We start from the raw sequence: 26,507 nt of genomic DNA on the forward strand, positions 1-26,507 counted from the left end.
AAGGCAAACGACCAAAATAAGAGCCACGTAAAAGGTGAAAGAGCGAAGTTCACACGAAGATGGGAAAAGTGACACTGATTTGCATTCTTACAAAATTCAACTGTTCCAGGAGCTGAAGATAAACGATCATAGCGATGAAGCCTATTTTTGGTTGACTGGGTACGTGAACAAACAGGATTGTTTAATTTGGTAGGATACCAATCCAGATGAGATCCAATAGCTTCCAATTCTTCTTCTTCTTTTGGCATCATAACCCTGGATGGGTCTTTGCCTGTCTGGCTATGTCCTTCCATTCAGATCTCTCTTGTGCCCTTCTTCTTCATTGTCTTATGTTCATTGTTTTCAGGTCGTCTTCCACGTCATCCAACCATCTCGTTCTGGGCCTTCCTTTTTTTTCGCCTTCCTATGGGCTTCCATTGTAACATTTTCTTTGTTGTTTTTTCATCGTTTTGTCTCTGCACATGTCCCAGCCATGACAGTCTTTGACTTTTCACAAATCTTACAATGTCATAACCTTCATTTAACTCATTAACCTCGTCGTTTCTCCTGATTCTCCATGTGCCATCTTCCTCTTGTACCGGGCCATATACTTTCCTCAGTATTTTTCTCTCGAATGTACTGAGTTGGGCTTCATCTTTTTTCGTCATTACCCAAGTTTCACATCCATAGGTTACTACGGGTCTAATCAGTGTTCTGTAGATAGTCATTTTGGTTCTTTTGTCTAATAATTTCGATGTCATCAATCTTTTATTAGCATAGTATGTACGATTCCCGCTGGAAATACGTGCATTAATTTCGCTACTTACGGAGTTATTCTGATTGATTTCTGTGCCGAGATATGTAAAGGCATCCACTCGTTCGATAGTATAGTTGTCTATTGTGATATTATTTTCATTGTCAGTTATTCTTTTGACTGTCATATACTTCGTTTTTGCTTCGTTTATTTTGAGACCTCTTTTTCTTGCTTCAGGATCAATTTGTTTGAACACTTCCATTAGTCGTGGCTTATTCCTACTAATGATGGCTACATCGTCTGCATATGCAGTAATTTGTACTGATTTGGTGTTTATATGGCCGGTTATATTGGTTTTTCTGATGACTGCCTCAAGAACTAGGTTGAATAGCATGGTTGATAGGGCATCTCCCTGTCTTACTCCCATGTTGATGTTAAACAAGGGAGTCAGTTCTCCATCTACTCTGACTGCTGCTTTTGAACCCTGCAATGTCATTTTTATGAGGCTGATGTATTTCTTAGGTATACCTAGATTACGAAGGTCTTCCAGCATTTTGTCTCTTTTCACACTATCAAAAGCTTGTTTAAAGTCTATATACATATTATATAGGTCTATGTCGTATTCATAAGCTTTTTCTTGTATCGTTCTTAGTATGAATATGTTATCTGTAGTGGCTCTATTTGGTCTGAATCCATTTTGATAATCACCAATTATATTTTCGGAGTATTCTAATAATCTATTGTAGATTATACCAGAAAGAATTTTGTATATTACATTTAGCAATGTAATTGGCCTATAATTCTGGCATTCCCTCTTATCTCCTTTTTTATATATTGGCTGTATGAGGCCAACTGTCCATTCCTCTGGCATTTGCTCCTTCATCCATATTAATGTTATTAGGTAATGGATTCTTTCCCAGAGTTCGGATCCTCCATGCTTTAATAATTCTGCCGAAATTCCGTCCGTTCCTGGTGCTTTATTATTTTTTTAGCTTCCAATACATCCCGAAAAAATCACTATTTGCTGCGGATTTTGGGCTGATAGAGTCACCAGTCCATATTTCTTTGATAACGACGTTGATTATCAACTTATTTTGTCCTGAATTGGATGATAATGACACCAACGACATGTAGTTTTAATAAGACGACGCTATGTGTAACACAACATATGCTACATTAGACATTCTGCACGAGCACGAGGTGATGTGAAATGTCCACCGAGATCATCCGATTTGACCCCATTAGATTCATTCTTGTAGGGTTTTCTTAAGTCGTAGATCTATGCAAATATGTCACAAAGCCAACAAAACCGACGCCATCGATCAAATTCAGTTTAATTTATGCGTCAGAACCATGGAAAATTTGACCGTTTATATTCCATACATAATTACATCGAGAGATTTTTCAAACGAATAAAAAATGCCGATGCTATAGCACACACACTTTGATTTATTTATATGGAATAGAGAAACATGCTCAAGAAAAACTTAAGTCGTAAGTTAATTAACAAAGCTTAAAATTACCGAAAACTTTCTTTATAATCTCGAAAAAACGATTAGAATCCATAATTTTTCATAATTTTTAATAGATACACGAGGTAAAGACGATATTTTCATTAATAAATAGTAAAATAAATATTTTTTAGTCTTTTTTGTACTAAAAGTTTCATGAATTGTGATAGGCAAAGAAAACCTTGCTCACATTTTGTTCAACCGTTCAAAAGCATATATTCATGTAAAGTAGCACGGAATATACAGTGAATCTTTTTTAAAAAGTTTTCGTTATTCATTGTATACTGTTAGCATGAGATTTTCCAAATGTTAAAGTATCCCTTATGTGTTTTACGTTAGAGAAAATCTTTGTAATAGTTTAAATACAATTACCACATTACTTGCAATTAATTTTGTCTTTTTTCACTATCTAAAGTTGTATTTATATTTATTTAAACATTACAAATACTCTGTTTTTGTCCTACTTTTTCCTTAAGAACTGTCTCCTCTGTTCTAGTTTTTCCAATGCTTCAACGTTAGAAAATACCTTAATCTTCCAGAAACAAGTTTCTGTAATTTGTTCTAGATAGCGCCATTTTATGCACTGGAAAGCATGAGTGATTGACTTTTCTCTCTAAAAGATTGTCTTCCTTTATACTCTTCGTCTTTATTGAGAACCGATGGAGTAGATTCAGAACCGAAGATAGACCCAAAGCCTGTTGAAATATCTGAAAATATATTAAATGTGGCGACTGTCCAAAACCTTACATTGGTCAAACTGGTAGAAATTTTAATAAATGAATAGCAGAACATAAAAGGACTTTCAATAACGGGAGAACAGATTCTACATACGCACTTCACCTTCTAGATCATAATCATTCTTTTAATGACGTATTGAGACTCATAATTCAAGGAAAAGTAGAGGGTAGGAGAAGCGTAGGAAGAAGACGCGTTTTCGGGTTGAAGAACCTGAAAGAGTGGTTTGGTTGCAGCTCAATGCAATTGTTCAGAGCAGCTGCCTCGAAGGTCAGAATAGCCATATGATTGCCAACCTTCGTCGCGGAGATGGCACTTAAAGAAGAAGAATGACGAATTTCAAATTCTTCACATCCGAAATAAAGGCCTTAACTATCATTATTAGAATCTATGGAAATTAACAAATTAAAAAATACAGACATAATTCTGAATGACCAACTTTAGATAGTTGAGACTTGAGACCAACAGTTCTCCCCTCCTCAACCTATTTCGTAAAGACTGGAAACAGCAGTCAAGGGTAGAATGGGGCAGTTATTATCACGTTCCTGTTCAAAATAATGAATCAAAGAAGCTACCATCTCTTTACAACGACTATTTAAATTCTTACGTGACATTTTTTAAATAAAACACTAATTTTGTTCTAAAAAGAACAGATTTTATTAAATAGTTAAAAATATAAAACAAGAGGTATTCACTTTAAAATTCAAAATAATAAAATACAAAAAGTGTCAACACCGCAACTGTCAAATAAGTGTTACCAATTTATGCCAACATATCACCTTCGTTCGATTACAGTTACAGTGTGTTCCGAACAAATGTTCTTCAGAAAAACGGTTTATAATGCATTTATACAAATTAAATGAAACATACTATTGTGTATTTCTTTAAGTTAACATTAATAGAAATCTTTAAATATTATTGTGATTCTAAAAAAGAACACACCTACCGCCTAAATATTTCGTGTTGGTATCATGTGACCTCACTGGCTATGACGCGGATGACGTACAACAGTAAGTAAATTAGATGAAGTATAAACACATCCAAAAATAGATCACTTGAGAAAGGCACTCTGCCGAAACAGTTGTAGTGATAAGATATTATAATAAATTTTGTGGAAGTTTTATTGTTATTTAAAATGAATTTCCATCAAGTAATGGAGTATGGTAGAAGAAATAATAGCAGCTCTGAAACGTATGAAAAATAATAAAGCTCCTGGTCGTGGGAATTCAAAAGGTGCAAATGTTTCAATAGAGTGGAAACAAATCAGTTCCCAAGCAAAATTTCCACCCCGAAAACAGAAGGGAAGCCGATTGTAAACCTTTACCTAGCCTTGATCCTACATTTTCACTTCCTTAGACGCACCAAAGATAAAATACATAAAACAAAAACAAACATATTGATGAAAATATTCAGTTTCAGCACAATTTTGTTATTTATAAGATGTATTTTGCAAAGTCTCTAGTTGATTAAATAATGAATAAACCTAATGCAACAAAACACACGATAATTTTATACTATAACATTTGGAAAAGTACACTTATTATTATTTTTATTTTTCTACCGTATACGTTTTTGTATTGGCTTGAATTTTGGCTTGTATAGCTTCTGACACAGCAAGTATGGCGAGCATGGCTAGCAGTGATCGTTCTACAACACCCGATCAATTTGGTTCCAATGATTATGATCCACTATTGCTCCCTTTAGGTATGTTTTGTGTATTGAGATTGTTTTTTTGCTTTGAACTAACTTTCCCACTGAAAATAAAATGGAGACGAGTTGTTTTTTAATATTTAGTTTAGAAATTACTTAAATAAACTCATTATTGATGGATAACTTTTTTTAATAGAATCAACATGCTACATTTTTTTCTACATTGTCATTATCTCACTTACGTTGACATCAGTATTAATATGATATAATTGAACAATAGCCTATTACTACACACTAAGTACCAACCTATATCCAACACTCCTCGATTTTAACTTTGCTACGTAAAAGGATTTTACAGAACTGTAATCTACTTTGCTTTTGCATCATCATCTGTAAAATTTTCTCTGTCTGATGGGTCTTTCAATCTGATAATACTTTCTTTTCATTTAATAAGGTCTTACCTCGAAATTGCCAACTGTTGAAATTCTCTCCTGTGAGAACGTAAAATTGTTGACCAGCAAAAATCCTTGCACGTAATCACTTTTACTTGATTTTTACTCCAGCTATTTACCAAACAGTCTCCTGGGTCTATAACCTTTTGAATATTTAGTTGATAAATGCCTTTAATAAACTCATTATTGATGGATAACTTCTTTTAATAGAATCAACATGCTCTCGCGTACAAGCATGACATGGACATAACTCATAATTACACAATAACCTTCCTATACTAACTATCAACGTATATTTAACAGTTTTCTTTATAAGCATTCGATAATAAGCCAAAATTGCTCTAAAATTATTAATAAAGAATTTCTGAGCAATTGACAAAGTAGAAACGTGTTGATGACGTGTATAAAATATTGTAAAAAACTTTTCCAACAGATTCAGAATTATCTAAGCATTAACTCGCCTCCATTTTACTCACATATTATTAATACACAATTGTTTTGTCATTCCTCCCACCTTTGTAAGCTAATAACAGATTTTGTTTCGTAGTTTTGACACCACTTTGAAATATTTGTCATCATGTTACAGATATTTTCATCGCATAATTTCATTATTAAAAAAATTTTATCATCAGTAGTCTCACTATTAAGAGTAAATGTGCTCTCGTTCAGGTAAGAGCGTTGTTTTTGTTATATTATAATACATGAAGAAAAAATATAAATTTTCTTCTATATTACAAAAAACTAACAAGGAAAAGGATCTGTAGTATTTGGAAGCAGATGAAGGTTCTTTTTAATGTAATGTAAGTAGTTTGCGAGATTATTAACACCATCAAAGAGCGCAAACTAGAATATCTTGGCCATGTTATGAGGAATGAACAGAGATACGGCTTGTTGCAACTCATTCTTCAGCGCAAGGTATTTGGAAAGAGAGGACCAGGGAGAAGAAGAATATCTTGGCTTTAAAGCCTGAGAAAGTGGTTTAATACATCGACAACCGGACTATTCAGAATAGCAGCAAGCAAAGTTAGGATAGCCATGTTGATCGCCAACATCCGGAACGGATAGGCACCGTAAGAAGAAGAAGAAGAAGTTAAGATAAACTAACGACACAGAGCATACCCGAAGAGATAGAAAAAAGAGGGAGAGTGCCTAACCAAGGTTTAGAAGGTGTACCATAGATTACCAAGGACAAAAAGATGGAAAATGGGAAAGTACCCGTAGTAGTGGAGGCTATTAAAGTTGGAGAAGAGATTATCCTTGACAAAAATTTAATCCCTATTCAATTTTTCGTTTATATAAAAACTTAATTCCAAGCAAATGAAAAAACTTTTTAATGATATTAACCTATAAAAAAGATATCCTACGAAAACTATAGACCTATAAGTCTCCTCTCCCATTTGTATTTTACCAAAATAATTCTCTGTACACTAGAAAATAAACTGAACCTCTATTAACCAATAGAACAAGCCGATTTTCGCTTAGGTTTCGGAACCAATGAGCGCTAAAAATCTTAAAAAAAATAATGAAAACCATCAAGTACGACCGTCAACTAGTACTAGTTTTTATTGATTTTCAAAAGGCTTTCGATACGAAAGAATCGAATGGAAAAATCAGGGCTCTAAGCCAGTGTCGTTTGCATTACAGATACACCCGCTTAACTTATAACATCTGTAAAAAATCAACAAAGAGTGTGTAATTTCATACCGCCATCCACGGATGATCGAATCAATGAAATAGGTCCAAAAATAACAAAAGAAGTTATTTATGCAGTAAAAGCTCAGAAGAACGGAAAACCCCCGGTCCAGACAATATCAATGTCGAAATGCTTAAATTAATTGCAGACAACCAAAGTAAGAGCCTCGACTTAATAACAGGTGAGTGACACTCAATTCGGATTTCGAAATGAACTGGGAACACGAGAAGCTCTTTTTGTCTTAAATGTGTTAACACAACGATGCAGAGAAATGAATGTAGATGTATATGCATGTTTTATTGATTATCGAAAAGCATTTGACTGCGTTAACCATCAAAAGATGGATAGGCGCGATGGAAAGGAGACGGCGCGATAAGAAGAAGAAGTGTAATTTCATGAAAAAAACTAACGAGTTCCCATTGAATAGAGGTGTTAGACAAGGGGACACGATGTCACTCAAGCTCATCATAGCAGTTCTGGACTATGCTCCATGATAATGATATGAACGGCACATCTTTACTGGACAAAGTCTGCGTTTATTCTGATTCGTTGATTGGATTATTAAAATCACTTTATTGCTTACGAAACAGAAGTGTGGCTTTAACAATCGTGACACTTTACAGTTAGAAATATAAAACAATATGAACAACAGTAGATAATGTGACATTTGCGACCATGGCAGCCGTAGCTCAGCAGTCTTTTAAGCCAGAGCGTACGAGTAAAGCCGTCGGTCCCCCTGGTCTAGTGTGCATCGATACTAGTTACTGGAAACGGTTAAAAATGCAATTGGCACAGGAATAAGTTTCAACATTACGTATTTATACGGGATATAAATCCCGTATATATTACTGGATTTATACAGTGGGTAATACTAATGATAGTACAACAGCACAAACCAGATTTTTTTTTGATGACAGAATAATAAGAAGAAACTATGAACTCAAAAATCAACGTCCCTATGTAATATTAATACCTCATTTTTAGATTCAGCTCATGCTTTGTTTGTAAGAGCTACATACCTGGTTTGCCACCGTTTGATATCGTCGTGGAAAACGGACTTAAACGTCTCTCTTGCAGCTTTAGAACTATTGTCTGGGTTGGCTCGTATTCACATCAAAGGATCAGGTAAGTTATGTAACTGAATCATATAGTTAATTCTAATTAGTCCACAATGCTTAACATAACACCATAACAGTTCGTTTGGAATTATGTCCAGACCTTGGGACTTTCGGTTCTTCCGATTCTCTAATGCTTCTTTGATCTCTTTTATAGAGGCGATTACATGTTCGGGTAGGATTCCGTCCACCTTTTCTGCGGTTTGCACACTCCTCTTTTGATCGCCAGTTTGTTATTCTCTGCGTCCATTTTTCAGGGTTTTTGCAAGCAACATGCCGTAGCAATTGTCACTTGAGTCTCATACGTTCCACATCAGCAATTTTTGTTCTGTCACTAATGTCGGTATTCAGAATCAACCGGGTGCCGACATCTCTCTTATTTAGACAATTCGGCAGTTTTCCATTCTATATGGCTTCTCGGATGTCTTGGACCGATGGGTCTATGGTTCTAGAGTTTTCAAAATTAATTTTGTCACCTGTGTGAAGGTGGTGTTGGCCTAGAGCTGAAATTGAATCGGAATTGCGAACAGAAATGGAATGTTCATAAATCCTATTTTGGATTCTATGATTGGTTTGGCGTATGTAAGATCGGGGCCAGTCTGCACAAGGAATTTCATAAACTTGATGTTGTTTATTGGAATGTTGTCTTTGACTGACCAGACAAGATATGAAAGTTTTTGTTAAATATTGACTTTATTCCTGTTGATTTAAGGATTTTATCGGGTTTTTTCAGTATCACCTTTGATGTAAGGAAGAAAAGCTTTCGTATGATGAGGGTCTGAGTCTTTGGGTTGAGATTAAGTGGGATATTGCCTGTGGATGCTCCTATTGATGTGATGCCCTATTTGCATCATCGTATGGGTGGGTTTGCGGTAAACAGAGTGATAAAAACCTTGGGATTGGTTTTTTCTTATGATAACGTCGAGAAATGATAGGGATGAATCAGTTTCCATCTCCATTGTGAACTGGATACTAGGATGTATACCATTCAGATTTGTTTGAAAAGATACCAAAGTATCCTTGCCGTGGGACCGAATGTATCGTTAACATATCATCATCATCATCACGTAGCGCTACAACCCTGGGTGGGTCTTGGCTGACTGTACAACTTTTTTCCAATTTGTTCGGTCTTCCAATATATAAAAACCAAAACCATATATCTTCCAATATATGGTTTTGAGAATTGATGTTAATAGTGCTCGGGTCTCGAAGTCTTCCATAAAGATACTGGCAATTAGTGGAAAGAGTGAGAAGCCCATTGGAACATCAAATATTATGTAGAATTGATTTTGGAAGATGAAAGTGTTGGCATGCAATGTTTAATGAGACATAACTCTCCATGTTTAATAATACCATATCATCCGCAAACATCAAATGACCAGACGTAATGTTTAAACATTTTTCCTCCCTATCCAGGTGTTTTAGTACATTTTCCAATGCTAAGATGAACAACTTTGGTGAATTCGATCTTAGCTGGCCTTAAATAATTCAGTAAGATTTTCGCTAGTTCACTCATTTCTTTTCTTTGTTTTGTAATAAATCTTTATATCTGCTTTTTCAGTCCGTAGAAGCCGGCTTCCGCCTTTGAAGAGAAAATTTAACAGTATTCGTCGTTGTTTACGTTGTTAACTCATAAGGCCAGTGTTAACATACGGGTCAGAAACGTGGTCACTTACACAGAATGACCAAGAATTGCGTAAACGTTTCGAAAGAAAAATTCTAAGGAAAATATTTGGAGGAGTCCAAGAACAGGGTTTGTGGCGTAGGCGCCACAACTTTGAGTTATACAGAAGTTTTGGGGAACTTGACGTTGTAAAATGTATTAAATTAGCACGCCTTCGATGGATAGGACATGTAACTAGGCGAGATGAAGATGCAACGATCAGAAAAATTTTCGACCAAAGAGGACCAGTGGGAAGATGAAAAGTATCAAGATTGTTCTGAAAAAGGCTTTGGCTCATAACAAGCTGTAATGCCACTGATGATGATTCGTCGTTGTTTTCTTTATAGTGGTTTAGTTTCGTTATTGTAAGTTTTTGGTGTGTTGTAAACTTTAATGTAAGTAAGCTTTCTATTTTATTTTGATTACCATCGGAAACGAGGTATTTTGTTGAGATTAGGTTAATTTCTAGTGTTCATATGTCATTTCTATACGGCTACTGTCATTATTTCTACTATATTTCGTAAATTAATGCTGTAACTTGTGGATTTGTAAAATGAGTGACCAACATTTTTTGTCCAGCAGTATAAAATTTACATATACATAAATAATCATTTAAATATTTTTTTTTCCAACTAAATCGGTCAAATATTGTCAAAAATGAGCATTAATTTCTTGTAGATGCCATGGAGTGTAAAAGAGCTGTTAAATGGCTTTGCGATTATATAATTTCGCAATGCTCGAGACCTCCTCCGGCTCATTCAAAGGATCTCCATTCAACTATAGTAGCTGCTTTCCAGTGCTGTTCAGTATGGCTATTAGAGCACCCGTATTTGTTACGGGATAAGGACTGTCTAACAACCGTAAGTATATGAAACTTTTAAATGGCGATTGGAAATTATGTTAACACAATTTCAATGGAATTCCACAGTCTTCTTTTTTTTGCTACTCTTTTAAAAACATTCTAAAATATCTTTTTTTAAGCAAAAATTCCTCAACATTTTAACGATTTAGTGTATCTTTGTTTTTTTTTATTTAACATCCAATGTTTATTGCAATCTGTCTCATTATAAACAATAAGCAATATGTATAATTTATGTACAATAACATAGTGGGAAGCTGCCCAGTGACGAGCACCCAGGTAAAATATAATATAAATATAATCTATGATATATCAATTAATTTAAACTTTCACTTAACAAACAGAGTTTAATACAGGTAAACATCACTGACACACATATGAGAAATACAAGGCTAAAAAGACAAATTAAGGAAAGATTTAGAAAACACCAGAATAGAAACTTTTCACCGCACCATAACACTATGCTCTATTTTTCCTGATTTACTAGAGGTCCAAAGGGTCTGGTCGTTTTAATCTTCTTACGTGTGAAATGTTGAGCAGATCCGTGGCCAGCGGATTTGGATGGCAGGATAGTCTGTTCTTGTATACAGAGTTTACAGCAGATATTGCTTCGCAAACTGTTGGTAGCTGTAAATCGTGGTGTAATCTGTGGTTCGTGATATACCAAGGTGCATTACAGATCTGGCGCAGTACTTTCGATTGGAAACGTTGAAATTTTTGTATGTTGGTATTACTTGCTGTGCCCCAGATTTGTGCTGCATATTGCCATACCGGTTTTAAAATACATTTATTTATCAGAAGTTTGTTCTCCAGGCTAAGATTTTATTTTCGACTCATGTACCAATACATTTTCCTGTAGATTAAGCTGAGTTGAAGGCGTTTCTTCCAGATGTGGATGCCCCAATTAAGTTTTCTATCCAAATGGATTCCTAAGTATTTAACGACGGTATTAACTGGTAGTGGAGTGTTGTTTATAGAAACTGGTGGCGCGACACCTTTTTTTAAAGTAAACGTTATTTGTGTTGATTTTAAACTGTTAACTTGGACTCGCCACAGCTTAAGCCAGCTCTCTAGTTTAAGTAGGTGATTTTGTAATACCTGGGCTGCTTCAGCTGCTGTAGAATTTCAAGCCATGATAACTGTGTCATCGGCATATGTAGCGATTGTTGTATTGGTCGTCGTTGGGAGATCTGATGTGTATATTAAGTAGAGGGTGGGTCCTAGTATGCTTCCTTGTGTGACTCCGGAACAAATTGGAAACAGGTTAGTGATTTCCCCACCTCTTTTGACTTGAAAGAATCGATCTGTCAGGTAGGATCTTAAAAGTGAACTTATGGGATGAGGAAATATAGATTTAATTTTGGAGATAAGACCTACATGCCAAACTTTGTCGAATGCTTGAGAGACATTTAGAAATGCAGCAGTACAGTAATTTTTTTGTTCAAGCGAATTTCTGATAGTCTTTACCACCCTATGAATTTGCTCGATAGTACCATGTTGTTTCCTAAACCCAAACTGATAATTCGGTAAAACATTACTGTCGTATAAAATAAGCTCCAGTCTTCTCAGAAAAAGCCGTTCAAATACTTTGGATATAATAGGCAATAAGCTAATAGGGCGGTATGAGGATACTTCCGTGTGATCCTTATTAGGTTTTGGAATCAGAACAATTTGAGCAACTTTCCATTGGAGTGGAAAATAACCTGTTTTTAATATTGAATTAAATAGATAAGTAATTAAACTTACGCCTTCGTTGGGTAGATTTTTTAGTACTAAACTAGATATTAAGTCATATCCAGGTGACTTTTTAATTTCCAGATTATCAATTATTTCTTTGATTTCAGATTTCTTAACAGGTTTAATAGGTGGAGCCATTTGATATGGTGCATTTACGACTTCATGGATAGCTTGTTCTTCTTCAACTGAGACTTCCCTCTGATGCGGTTGAAATACCTCGCATAGATGATTTGCAAAAGTATATGCTTTATCTATGTCAGTTTTAGCCCAAGTGCCATTTTGTTTCCTGATTGGCATATTCATTTGTTCGTTGTGAAGTTTTTTTGTTAGTTTCCACAGCGAATAGTTTGTATCATCTGCAGGTAAGAGATTCTTTAAATATTTGTTGATTCCACTGTCTTTATGTTGGATCAGTTTTCTTTTGAGTAGTCTGCAAGCTCTATTCAGATTTGTTTTATCTTCTGGATGCCTACTGAGCTGCCATATCTTTCGCAGTTTTCTTTTTTCCAATATGAGTGTATTTATGTGTGCAGGATAGGACTCGGAGTTGTCTTTGTAAAAAATTTCTGGGGTGGACGTCCAAGCAGCTTGCTGAATAACTGTAGTTAAGTGAGCAACTGCATTTTCTATGTCACTATCACTTTTAAGAGGCAAGTTTAGATTGATGGATGTTCTTATTTCTTCTCTATATCTGTTCCAGTTTGTTCTTTTATTAGAGAGTGTAAAATGTTTAAAACAGTTATGAATTTGGCTTTGTGTATGAAAGCTATTTGAATTTAGTGTATCAATACAGTTTTACTTGTTAGGTCGTTCAGAGATAATTGTAATCAGTAAAAAAAGTTTTTCATACAAATACTGAAATTTTGGTAATTGCTCCAAGAAAATAACTTCAGAACAATGATTTACTCTCTTAAAGAAAGAATTGAAATGATATTAATAAAGAGGTTGAAGTGTGTGTGAAGGGTGGCCCTCCTCGTTAATGAAAAACGTTAAAATCGAGATGTAAGTCACAGGTTAATTGGTCGGAAAGTTCTCCGAAATAAAATTGGGCTTGGTCTGTCTAGATAGTGATAATCGTCAACATGATAGCTAACATCTGCTAAGCAGATATCGTAATTCAAGAAAAAGTTTAAATCCTTCACAAATGTACCCAATAATTATTTATTTATAGGTGTTGGAAGTTGCTGAGTTGGGAATATCAGGTACCAAGTCGATCGGAAAACCCGGCGAGCCGATCAAAATGAAAGAAGAAAAAGATCTGAAGCCGGCCTCTATGAGAGTGCGAGATGCGGCCGAAAGTCTTCTGACCTGTGTTCTAGAACAAGTCTTCTATTTTCCTAGTGAATGTGGCCCCGAGTCGATATCTTCCTTGTTGGACGAATTGTCGTTGTTAAAACATTGCAACTCGTGGCCAAATACTTGCAATGATCAGTCAGCAGCAGTGGAAAAGTTTAGGTACTTCGTTACTGAAGGATCTGTAATGTTGGCTCTTCTCGAGGAACCCCTCGGAAACGATAAGGTACGTAATTTTGATAGTATATGTACTAGTTTTAAAAGTTTTTATCATAAGTTATTATATTTTGTCATGTTTAAAGTCACGTAAAAAACTGCCGTCGAAAACATGAAATACTTCTTACAAAGATAATTTCAAAGCAAATTTGGAAGAGAAAAATTGGTCGAATTTGTACACGAATGATAAATTGCAATCATAAATCCTTTATAAACTGTAACATAGAATGCTATACACCTGAAAGTCGTCACAGGATATCGAAAGAAAAATTATCAGAAACTAAATAGATCATATTGTGATTTGGTGAAGATATTGTAACGATGTCGGACTTGTAACGTCTTCTAGGCCCCTCGGTGAATCACCTGCTTCGAAGAGTTTTCTGTTGTTTACCTGTGAGCACAAACCTTGTTCTAATCTCACACACATAAGATGTTTTGAAATATTTTTTCTTCTATTCTGAAAACTGCTACCAAATTAGTAAGTACCAGATGTGAAATTCAAACTAACAAATCTTTATAGTGACTTATTAAAACAAGCGATTCACTGCTACATTATGTTACAATTTATATTAGTGAAAACGCAGAAAAATAGAGACAAATTTATCTTTATGTGTAAAATACGAAGGTGTATTTAAAAGTGATTTTAAGCGTGCTGTCTAAACGGCGGCGAAAGAAAGAATGCATGAATAATTCTTTCTCACTAATAGCTTTTACAAAGAGGGTCGTCTTTTGAATATATTGCGAAACTAGACGTCTAGACATCATAGCTGCCCACGCTTTTGCATTTTCAGCGAAACGACATTCAGTGTCTATTGTTCATTATGCAACAACTAAGTCTATTGTTCTATAGTGGATGGTTTTTAGTTAAACACAATTTGACATACTTCTTCTCAAAAATCAGTACACAAACAGTCGATGCAAGAACTTTAAAACTATAATAATTTAAATAATTAAAAACGAATTAAGTTTAAAATGCCAAAACAAGAAAAAGGACGGACAACCGACAACATACTAACGTTAATGGAGAAAGAACAGTGAAAATGTAAACAATGCAAGGAAGAGCAAAATATACCGAGAAGTCCAAAAGAAAATAAAGGCAGCAAAGGAAAATTTGGTCAATCAGAAATGAGGTGAGATATAAAGTAACAGAAAAGAGCTGAATATTGATTAATAAACGGAAACAGGAAGATATTATTGAACACATAGACAAACTATAGAAAAACGAAGAAGTATGTACACTCTGGACCAAAATTAACCGGCCACCTGAAAAATTGGTAATTTTTGATTGCTTATATCTCCTAAACCTGTTGTCCGATTTAAGTGATTTTTTTAATATGTTATAGCCTTATTCCTTGACAATATCTTTATAATAATATTGTTGCTAAACAGGTAAATTTTCATTGTATACCGTGTGTACGAATCAAACTGTGTTTTTCTCTTAAAGTTTGCATCACCGTGGAATATTCTAGCATTTGTAGAATACTGAAATTAAATCGTAACTATAGCGGCATGCTTTCTCAACATTTTGTTTTTTGGTTGATTCGCTTATGTTGGATAATACAAAAGTTAGGTACTTTAACAACTAGACATGTTTTAGAGAAAAAATAATCTTTTTGAAAAAAAGTCATTTTTTGTTTCAGTAAAAATCCAATGAATAAAATCTTCGAAGAAAATTCAAATTAACAATATTTTGGAAATCAAAGTCTAATTAAAAAAAATGGATATCATTAATGGGTGTTGCCGCCTCTAGCCCTTAGGACTTCTTGGAGCCGGTTTGGCAATCCATGCATGATATCCTGGATATCAGATTGGGGGATATTGTGCCACTCCTCTACAGCAGCTGTCTTCAGCTCTTCAAAGGATGCAGGGGCTGGTACTCTTGCTGTTACCCGTCTTTTGAGGTTGTCCCAGATATGCTCGATTGGGTTAAGATCGGGACTGTGTGCTGGCCATGGTATAACTTGAATCCCGACCTCATTAAGGTACTCACGAGTAGATCTTGCTGTATGGCAACGTGCATTGTCATGTATTAGTCTGAAGTTATCACCAATGAATGGTGCAAAATGCATGACATGGTCTTGGAGAACTTCTTGCACGTACACTTGGGTATTCACACTGCCTCTACCGAACACAACAAGATCAGTACGCGCTTCGTAAGAAATACCTCCCCAAATCATTATTGACCCTCCTCGGTAAGCCACTGTTTCGGTTATAGTGCATGCAGCAAACCTTTCATTTTGTCGGCTATAGACACATTGGCGTCTATCTGGACCTTTTAGGGCTATTCTGCTCTCACTTGAGAACAGTATATTCTTCAATTCCGCCATAGTCCAGCATATTCTCGCGCAAAATGAAGTCTAGCCCTACGGTGTTGTGGGATCAGTTGTGATGCGCGAGCTGGACGAAAAACCCTCAAGTTTATTTCTGACAGTCTTCTTCTAATCGTTTGTCTACTCACACTAACATTTCTCACCTCAAGAAGAGACCTATGAGCTTCAGCAGCGGTGCAAAAGCTATTTCTCAATACATTAGTGACAATGAAGCGGTCATCTCGAACTGAAGTGCATCGTTTTCGGCCTTGACCTGGCCTGTGCTTGTACGATCCTGTCTCCCGAAATCGTCTGATGGCATCTTGTACCGTAGTTCTGGGTACATCGAGTATACCAGCGATAATATGATATTGATTGTAACCAGCATCAACTAAAGCCACTGCCCTAGCAGCATCAGTTTGAACGAGTGGCATTTTTAAAATCGCAAACAATTTAATAAGCACTAAAATTTCAACTTAAACAATTATTACAATTACAATTTTAATTGTTAACTTTAATTACAAATTTAATTTTAATAATTACAAATTGTTCAAGAATTGTTATTAACACGGAAACATATTTGCAACAATGTCGTACAACGACTATATGTCAAAAATCCTTCGATTACACTAATTTAGGAAACAAACTGTCAGGTAATTTAAACAAAACAATAATAAAGGTGGTGGGGTTAATTTTGCTGGTGAGTTAAATCGTCTGTATTGATGAAAAACATGGCTAGTTGTTAAACTACCTAACTTTTGTATTATCCAACATAAGCGAATGAATCAAAAAACAAAATGTTGAGAAAACATGAGGCTATAGTTAGGTTGTAATTTCAATATTTTATAAATGCTAGAATGTTCCACAGGGTGGTGTAAACTTTAAGAAAAAAACACAGTGTAATTCGTACACCCGGTATACAATGAAAATTTACCTGTTTAGTAACCATATTATTATAACGATATTGTCAAGGAATAGGCTATAACATATTAAAAAACAGGTTTAGGAGATATAAGACATCAAAAATTACCCATTTTTAAGGTGGCCGGTTAATTTTGGCCAGAGTGTATAAGACCTCTTTCAGAATGAAATATTTGGACCAATAATAACCAAAGAAACAGACAACGGACCAATAATAATAAATGACGAGGTACTACTGCTCTCAAAATTATGAAAAACAATAAAACTCACGTTTCGTACGAGATAAACTGCTGGAGTTGCCGGCGTACTCTTTAATGCGCTTTACGTAACAGGAGAAATATCGGACGACTAGAAGACTTCTAGTTTTCACTTTCAAGATAAAGTGTTCTACTTCTGTACACAATTAAATCGTTTCGTTAACGAGATAAGCAGATTTGAAACTAACTTTTATGTGTAGGATCCCCAACCAACGGTAACACTGTTGATACGAGGTCCTTTCGGCCGACATGCCTGGACCATGCAGCTGCGACACCTACCACGACACAAGTCGGGAACGAACTACCACGCCCACAATGCCTGTCGGCCAGTGGTGATGCAAGAGACTCCCGTAAGACCGGTGGTTAAGCAAAAATACTTTCCCGATAGCGTAGAAAGGGTTATGCAATGCAAAGTGTGAGTATATTTTATATTTATAAGCATGTGATATTTGTTATATATAAGGTTATAGACTGTGTAGTCCATTTAAATTGGAAATGCTCCGGTAAAATTTGAAGATGTACTCCTTCAAATTTTCAAGTACATATTAGAATTTTTTGAGATTCCTTTACTGCACCATTGGATTTAGAGATCCTCTAAATAATCATGAAGAGAATTTAATAAAAATAGCTTTATTAATAACGTAACTTGCCACCAAAACTAACAGAGTCGTGAAAACTTTACATTTTAAATAAAAAATATTAAAGTAATAAAAACGGTTGTAGATGTTTCTTCCTTTTTGCTCACTCTGCTATTAAAATCGTCTAGGTCTAGTACCTGAAATCTCAATCTAAAAACAGACTTGCGTCTGTTATTTCCATTAATTCCTCTCAAAACCTGCCATCTTATTAGAGCCTTAAACATCTGTAAATACCCATTTCATTTCGCTATCTCCGAGAATAATCATTAATATTCTTTCAAAAAATAATCTCTAAAATGCTACAAATAGTTCGATAAAATGACGAGCCAATATTTTACTACGGATAGAATTAAATGTGTTGCAATTTTAACAGGTAATTAAATAAAACTAATGCTCGACAACGTTGTTTCGATTCACTTTCGAGAATTAAAGTACTTTTACAATGATTTGCAGCTTCCATGTAAAATTCTTGAAGGACCTGTTAATTTAAGAAGAATCTAAGTCTCTTAAGGTTTTCCGGAAAATCCCGTTTATCGAACATACTTCAAAGTGAGTGCCATGACTGTAGACAAAAGACAAGAAAATTGTAGATAACGTCAAACCTCTATTGGTAGCAAAACTGTCAGACATATTGCCCCAATTATTAACTCTTCTCTTTATATTATTTACTATCTTTTTTGTAAATTGTAAGTCTCTTTACATTTTTACCAATACTGCCTAGCATTGAAACAATGTAAGTCAGTACAACCTATTACAATAGAAATGCATTGTCACTTCATAAAGTAATGACATTTGGAGTACGTGTAACATTCATTATTTTTGTTTTATTTGTGTTTATTTTCAGACCTAAAGTATCGACTTCCGAGGCATTTGGTCTGCTTTGCAAATATTTAAGGATCTATCATTGAAAATGATTATAATAAAAGTGATTATTTCTTATTTACAATCTCAAGAAAGACAAAAAAGTTAAAGACGCTGCAAGATGTCCAGAGCACAGAATAAATAACAATCAGAATGCCCACTCTCAGATGTAGCCTTTGAAGTATATCAGCACGCCATCGCCATATTTTAAACGGAAACACAGACTCGGATTGAGAAATTTGTGACAAGCTACGACACAACCGTAATTTAAATTTTTAGAGATTAATAATTTGAAATAATTTAATCTCTTCTTCAACTAAAAGTACGACATAAAATATTGCATATGTCTATGGTGGCCGTAAATCAATTAAACCGGGTTAATTTTTCTATGCACACCAGATAAAATTTCACTGAACAGCACTGGTTCCGTTAAAACATGGCGTATTCCGTCTGCGCGAACTAGATGCGCGTACTTATCTTGACAAGGAGAGTGGGCATTCTGATTGTTTCTTGTTCTGTGTCCAGAGCATATGTTAAATGTCAAAAAATCGTAGAATATATATACATGTATATATATATATATATATATATATATATATATATATATATATATATATATATATAAACTATTGAACTTTAAATTTAATTGTATTGATTTTAGAACATTTTTAATCACTGTAAATTTCTTTTAATCGATGTATCTGATTATGAATGAAAGGGAAATATCGATTTTTTTTAGAGACTTATCCATCCCATCTTTAGAATCAGTATTATCCGAAGACGAAAACATTAAGAAGGAAATTGACGTTATACAGCAACTCGTCAACCGGCAAGCCTCATTCGAAAATAATATACACCAGTCACAAGTCCAGGACAATTTATCAGACTATGCACCTCCTCCAGTGTGCCACGAATTTCAGACAGCACGTTTGTTTTTGTCACACTTTGGATTGCTCTCTTTAGATGAAGCAGAGGTAAGATATGTCCACATAATTCTCTATTTAATGCATACATTAATATTTACATGACATTGTACCCATAGACGTATATATTAACATAGACCGAGCATACCGGCCGCGCGTACAGATGGCCAGATCTCTTGCGTGACTTTTTGACATATTATGTCAAAATGTTACGATTGAGAGGGGTCAAAAAGTTGACTGGATCCAAGCGCATTTTTATCTACTTAATGACCAAAGACTCCGAAATAAATGGTCGAATTGCTACGTATGATCCATCATTGGCAAGGGAGTTTTTAGAGCGTGAATTGCCAAAAGACCTCAAGTTACGTCTTTGGTTTTCGTTTCAGGCTATTTAAGACTTTAAAAAGAACATTTGCGTGTGTTTTGTCGAAGATGCTGCCAAAATATCTTACCGTGAAGCAGCTGCACGTACAGTTGGAGGAAAGGATAAAGATTCCAGTGATTCCAAGAAGAATTTTCAAGAGTGATTGAAGAAAGTTCCAAACAACTATGAGGATGACTCAGAAACATTTGAATTTCAGTCAGCAGACGAATAATAATGTATTTTCAGTAAATAAAAATCTCCAGTTTTATAAATATATTTAGGTTATGTCCAATTTTCGCATTAAACTATGAAAAATACCTTCTAGTAGTATTTAATATGATAAAATCACATTTTTATTGCTTGTATAACAGTGCCTTCTGTAAGCCACAGCATTTTTATTTTTTTTTAGAACGGACAAGAAGAAAATGGACATCTAGCGGTCATAGACAGTAGCGCAAATGATTTTTGCAACGATCTCGCTCTGTTAGATAACATGAGTCCGCGAACATGCGATACCGTACACGTTTTTTACGTAAAATCGCAGCAGAGCCACGCTCAGGACATAGTAGGCAATGTCTTGAATGAACATGAGTTGTCTCCCTATTTTTCCGAGTTCATCCACACTTTGGGGTGGCCCGTTGAGGTTAGCAGTCATCCAGGTCAGTACACAGTGATTGTTTTTTAGGTTACCACAATAGTTCTTGGACGTAGAGATTTCGATTTATTTTCTGGTGGCATCATCAGGACTTTGGTTTGTACTGTTGGCCCAGTATTCTGAGTATAAACACTATAAACTATATTGATTACTGATTATTTAGTGTATAATCAAATTATTCAAGTGTTAGTCATTTATTTAAATAGTTACTTCGTTCTTTCAAGAAACACATTTTTCAAGATTTCTTGGTTTATTTATTACAATTAATTCATTAAACTGTATAAATAGTATTAATAAAGCACGAAAGCAATGATATACTTAAAAGTAGAATGTTACAGAAGTATAATCGATGTATTTTTAACAACCAGGTTGGACCGGCCATGTTTCTACCAGCTGGAAAATAGCACCTGTGACTGACCATGAGTGTACCAAGAAACAGAAATTATATGACGGTTCAAGTCACGTGTTGTATTGGGCTGATGCCTGCTCTGAAATCGCTTTCGTCATTCCATCTCAGTGTAAACCACCAGAAGTAACGACTGAACAGTCAAGTTTTAACTCAAACAATCTTTCATGTAAGTATAATATAAACAACTCAGAGGGAAATTCAAATTCCAGGAGAAGGTAGTACAGTGGCTAATAATGTTATATTGGTATCTGAATTTTCCACACACTCCTACGAATCATCCATAGTACAAGCGAAGAGATCTATGTATTTAAGGCCTGTAACTAAGGAAGAAATTGTTTTTGTTATAAAAGGTTTGAAAAATAAAGAGAGTAGTGGTGATGATGAAATTTCCATATCTGCTCTCATTAAAAAATGTGTAAATGAGATTATCATGCCATTAACATATGCAGTAAATACTTCTTTTAAATCAGGTGTGTTCCCAGATAAACTAAAAGTAGCAGTGATTGGACCTTTACACAAGAAAGGTAGCATGACACAAATTGAGAATTATCGGCCAATAAGCTTGTTGCCAAGTTTTTCGAAAATATTTGAAAAATATATGAGCAACAGGTTGACGAAATATGTTAAAACATAAAGCAATCAATAATAGTAGTCAACATGCATATCTTAAAGGCAAAGGAACGCCAACAGCCATATATAAATTTACTCAAAGTGTCTTAGAAGTACTAGAACAGAACGAGGCAATTTAAAGTTATTTCTAGATTTAACAAAAGCGTATGATTGTGTTAACCATGATCGATTACTGAAAAAACTAAGCTTATATGGTTTAAATGGAGTAGCTCATTATTGGTTCAAATCATTCTTATCAGGAAGATCACAAAAGGTAATTTTAACAAACATACTATGAATATTAAATCTGAAATTACAAATATAAAATTAGGCATTCCTCAAAGCAGTATAATTGGACCGATAATTTTCATTTTGTACATAAACGATATGTCGTACTGTGTTAATCATGACATTTGTAGTCTAATTAATTATGCTGATAATACAAATGTTCTAGTTACAGCAAATCATTTGGAGATTCTACTAAATGAAACTGTCAGTATTTATGGAAAAATGTTAAATTGGTTCTCCAGTGAAGGATTAATTATAAATAAACAAAAAACGAATTGTTTAAAATGTTTAGAACAACCGGATCAAACGTAGAATGTCAAAATAATCTTCTGTTAGATGATACAAACGTTGAAATTTGCACTAAAACTACATTTTTAGGCATGACAATTGATGCAACATTGACAGGGGAAGTCACATACAACAACCTAATAAAAGGTTCAATTGATATGCTATAGTTTAAGACTATTATCACAATATTTAAATCAAGATGACCTACAAACAATATATTTTTTAAACTTTGAATCATTGGGGCAATTTTTTATGGCGAAAGCAAAACATTTTTCTGTCAGAAACGAGCTTTCAGAATTATTACAAAAATGAGATTTGGAGCATCTTGCAGAGGAGTCTTTAAAAGTAACAATATCTTAACGGTACCTGCAATATATGTTGAGGAATGTCTTCTATTCCTTCTTAGAAATAAACATCTGTTTGAAATAAATCTACCTACACTTAGTTATAACAACAGGGAGATTAAGTATATTTTACCCCATTCATAGATTGACTGTGACAGAAAAAGGTGCCAAATATGCTTGCATAAGATAAATTGCCCCATTCACATTAGAGTAATGCCCAAATTAACTCAGCATAAAAGTCTTTGTATATATGTATGTACAATTTTCGAAATACAGATTACTAACTAATACTAATAATGTTAACTGTCAAATTTCTTTAGTTGTCATCTATGGTTATGTTCATAATGCATGTATATTGGATCTTTGTCCTGGGCCCTAACCACTTGGTCACCAGTGAAATGAAGGGTGTATCAGCAGAGAAAGACAGCATCCTTGTAGCAATCCTTTTGTTACTAGGCATTCTCCTGATATGGTATTTTATTATTTATTGCAAAGTTTTCCATTACTTGCCATATTTTTTTACTGGTACTGTGTCGTATGCTCTTGTTAGGTCAACAAATAAGCGGAGAATGTCTTGGTTACTTGATAACTTTTTTTCATTTCATTAAAATCAAGGATAATATGATGTTTAAATTTTTCAGCTTGGAGTGATAAGCCTTGGTCTGATAAAAGAGCGTTGAGTTTAGACTTGGACAAACAACCAGTTCCACCAAAGAGGATGTCGCATAAGTCCATATTACACCCACACACTAATACAAAAATAATGGTTGTATGGTTGGAAAGTTTCGAAGATCATCTGACTTTACCGATAAGTAAGGCATTCAAGAAATACAAAATATCTAGTTTTAAAAATATATATGAGTATGTTTATATTTTTTGTAGGTGATCTTCTCAATTCCATGAATACCGGTCTAGAAAAAGGAACCAACCAAAAAACAAGTGACGTTTTAGTGATTTTTCTCCATATATTATCCACAGGCTTATTGAGAGTTCATCTGCAAGGACCGACAGGCAGAGTTGGACTGGCTTCACCTCTTGTAGATGGTATGGTTGTTAGCAGAAGAGCTTTAGGGCCGTTAGTTAGGCATACTGCTATGAATATGGCTAGACGAAGAAGACTGGACTCTGATAGGTAAGGTTTTTAAATATAAAGAAGGATGGCAAGCATTTTGTTTCAGTTTTCTTATCGTACATACTTGTACGATATTGTAAATGTGGTTTTATTGTGTAAATGTGGTTATTATAAAAATTATCCTTGGTTACAAAAACATTTGTAGAAAATTCTGATCATACTGTATAACATTGTAACTGATGTCTGTATCATCCCAAATTATTATAAAACATACAGAGCAGTTTTAGAGGTGGAATTACAACAAAATATAAATTATAGGTTCAGTGATCCACTAATAAAGCCTGATTATATTTAGCCCTTAATTTGGACTTGTATCTTATAGGCTATGTCATTTTCAAGTATCCAAATTGTCTATATCTTAAATCACTAAGTACTCACTATAGTCTGTTAATTGTGTTGTCTATATGTCTACTAAACTTAAAAAGCTAATAGTACTGCCATCTATAGTTGGCTGATCATTCAAAGTTAGTCACAATTGTTTATAAGATGGTTGCCTAGTGACCGCCGATTAGAAAAAGGCTGGTAAGTTTTATTCAGTATTAGTGTAAAAATAAGTGTTTTGTTTTAATACAGGAGGTGAAGTTGTAGTATGATGATGTGTTGTGATCATACATATATGAATATTTTTTATATATAAATATCCAAGTGACAATACCGAACCATTTTTTATGCTGTATCCTATAATCTACTTTGCCAAAGATAAAGGAGCATTTTTGCTTTGTATCTTATAGTTTACTTTGCCATATATACTTTATTACTTTTTGCTTCCATTTTTTATTAAAAAACTAGTTTTAGTATTTTTAGTTTCTGCTTTTATTGTGAAGTTTCACCTACAATCTTAGACTATGTTTCTTATAAGATATGTAATAAACTTTTACAATAAATTTGGATATTTGACTATGGTATTTTATGTGATACACTCTATATCTCCCTTATTTATAAAAAGAATAACATAAAAATGGTCAAAATGCCTTGTGATATACCATATCACACTACCTAAACAACAATTTCACAAAAATTACTGTTATATTAAGGCTTGCAAAATAAAGGTTAAAATAGAGCAACAACTTCCTAACCTACCTAATTCTCTATTTAAAATATGTTAAATATGGTTTTTGTTTCAGTTATCAACCACCACACCTTCGAAGAAGATTAAAAATCCAAGAAATTGTCCAGAAATATAAAAGGGAAATGAGCAAACCCGAATTATTGACTTATTTATTTAGTAGTACTTAATTTACTTCGTTAATTTATTTAAATATTTTTTATTTATTGTTAAAATATTAAGTGTATTTATTATTTACCCTATTTTATAGTTAAATATAATTAAAAACCTTTAAAAACTTGTTTTATTTTCCTATTCAGCTGATATTTTTTTGAACAAATATTTCTTTTCATTCTTGGTCTCAAATAAACAGTTTATATGTGTTATTGTATAGTAACCAAAATGAATATATGATTATCATTACATTTTTTATGTATCATTACTATATCGGTTAGGTTTCAGATAATAGTGTGTTATAAAGATGGATAACCTTCATATAGGAAACATTTATTTAGATATCTACACTAAAATTACAATGAATTGGTGATTTTCCTTCTTCTCATTTGAGCTAACCAATCCTCTAATTGTTCATGCGGTTCTTTGGGATGTGATAAATAATAATGTTCTGGTGGTTGACCTTCTTCTAGCCTAACAAAATAGTGGCAATGGACATATTCAACTATTCCAAACCTTTGCCTAGCATGCCTTCTCATACCTTTAATGACAGCACCCTTCCCCACAAACGATTCAGCTGAAATACACAAAGAAATTGTTGTTCTTATCAAATTCATAAAATTAGTTGGAAAAAAGCAAATACTTACCAACCCATAAGTTACTGGCAAACTCCACATTGTGTTCCTTTACAGCTAACTCCTTGGCTTCTTCCAGGACTTCCCTAACATCTTTTGCTCCCTTTTTAACTACAAACTTTAACTGTTTGATAGCCTCGTCTACTGGCATACCCCTAATTAAGCAAGCTATGTACCACATCTTCCATGGACTGTATTTAATGTTTGTCCTTTGATGACAAACAAACTAAAAGTTAACAAGTTGAAATATCAAGATATACTTTAAAACCAAAACTAAAATATGAAACCAAAGACACTTCAAAGTAGTAGAAAGTGAAGTAGAACAAGTACAGATCAATAGAATCCTGATTGATAATACATCACCTTAAACTCAAACAGTGGTTTAATTCGTATCTTATTAAAAAACACTTACTGCTTTTCTTTTTTCCTCATCTGGTTGTTGAGGTGGATACACTTTTTCATTATATTTTAACCATTTTTTTGTGTTTCTTTCCTGATTTGTCCATGCATGGTTCGTCGAGGAACTATGAATATGATTACATTGTATTATGACAGGTTGAAATAATTTTTGAAAATTAACAGAATTACATAGTATTTTCCTTAAAGCCATTTATTTCTACTTATATAAAATTTATTTCTGATTTGAAAAATGCTATAACCTAACTTTTCGTCTTCTTTTATATTATATCTGTCATCTATTTGGTTAGAGCTTATCATCGAGTTAGAGTAGATTCTAACTCGATGGAGCTTATTTATCTATGATGGATTTCCTCGTGATTTCCTATAAATAAAGATATTAAAAATAATATAATATTAATTATAAATAATTAACTAATATTATATAATTCCATATAAATCTATTTCAAACAGTTTATTTATATAATAAAAAAATAATCTAAGAAATTCTAGTCTAGTCCTCCTAGCGCTACCTGTTGGCCAGTGGACAAAGCATTAAGAAAAATCATTAAATATTAGAAATAAGCAAAAATTGAGAATCT

At 34.0% G+C, this 26,507-nt stretch overlaps 2 protein-coding genes across 8 annotated transcripts in view; one reads left to right on the forward strand and one right to left on the reverse strand.

Annotated features, from left to right (window-relative positions):
* The window catches only part of LOC140439073 (ral GTPase-activating protein subunit beta), a 52,541-nt gene extending 27,489 nt beyond the window's left edge, over positions 1 to 25,052 (forward strand). For 5 of the 7 annotated variants that reach the window (XM_072528729.1, XM_072528732.1, XM_072528733.1 and 2 more), the window contains 11 exons: positions 4,582 to 4,683; positions 7,759 to 7,899; positions 10,231 to 10,412; positions 13,320 to 13,667; positions 17,345 to 17,559; positions 19,383 to 19,617; positions 20,340 to 20,589; positions 20,954 to 21,160; positions 23,165 to 23,335; positions 23,406 to 23,655; positions 24,780 to 25,052. In XM_072528729.1, the coding sequence (XP_072384830.1) occupies positions 4,582 to 4,683; positions 7,759 to 7,899; positions 10,231 to 10,412; positions 13,320 to 13,667; positions 17,345 to 17,559; positions 19,383 to 19,617; positions 20,340 to 20,589; positions 20,954 to 21,160; positions 23,165 to 23,335; positions 23,406 to 23,655; positions 24,780 to 24,891 (2,213 nt within the window). In that variant the 3' untranslated portion in view covers positions 24,892 to 25,052. The remainder of the gene's footprint in view (positions 1 to 4,581; positions 4,684 to 7,758; positions 7,900 to 10,230; positions 10,413 to 13,319; positions 13,668 to 17,344; positions 17,560 to 19,382; positions 19,618 to 20,339; positions 20,590 to 20,953; positions 21,161 to 23,164; positions 23,336 to 23,405; positions 23,656 to 24,779) is intronic. The other 2 variants (XM_072528731.1, XM_072528736.1) reach the window with 1 other exon arrangement.
* Positions 25,053 to 25,191: 139 nt separating this feature from the next.
* mRpL22 (mitochondrial ribosomal protein L22) lies at positions 25,192 to 26,209 on the reverse strand. The gene is made up of 3 exons (XM_072528740.1): positions 25,922 to 26,209; positions 25,522 to 25,735; positions 25,192 to 25,451 (listed from the first exon to the last, which is right to left on the reverse strand). The coding sequence occupies exons 1-3, from the start codon at positions 26,117 to 26,119 to the stop codon at positions 25,231 to 25,233; spliced, it is 633 nt and encodes a 210-aa protein (XP_072384841.1). The 5' UTR covers positions 26,120 to 26,209; the 3' UTR covers positions 25,192 to 25,230.
* Between the last annotated feature and the right edge of the window lie 298 nt (positions 26,210 to 26,507).

The sequence above is a fragment of the Diabrotica undecimpunctata genome, chromosome 4 (genome assembly GCF_040954645.1).
Source record: "Diabrotica undecimpunctata isolate CICGRU chromosome 4, icDiaUnde3, whole genome shotgun sequence".
Taxonomy (NCBI): domain Eukaryota; kingdom Metazoa; phylum Arthropoda; class Insecta; order Coleoptera; family Chrysomelidae; genus Diabrotica; species Diabrotica undecimpunctata.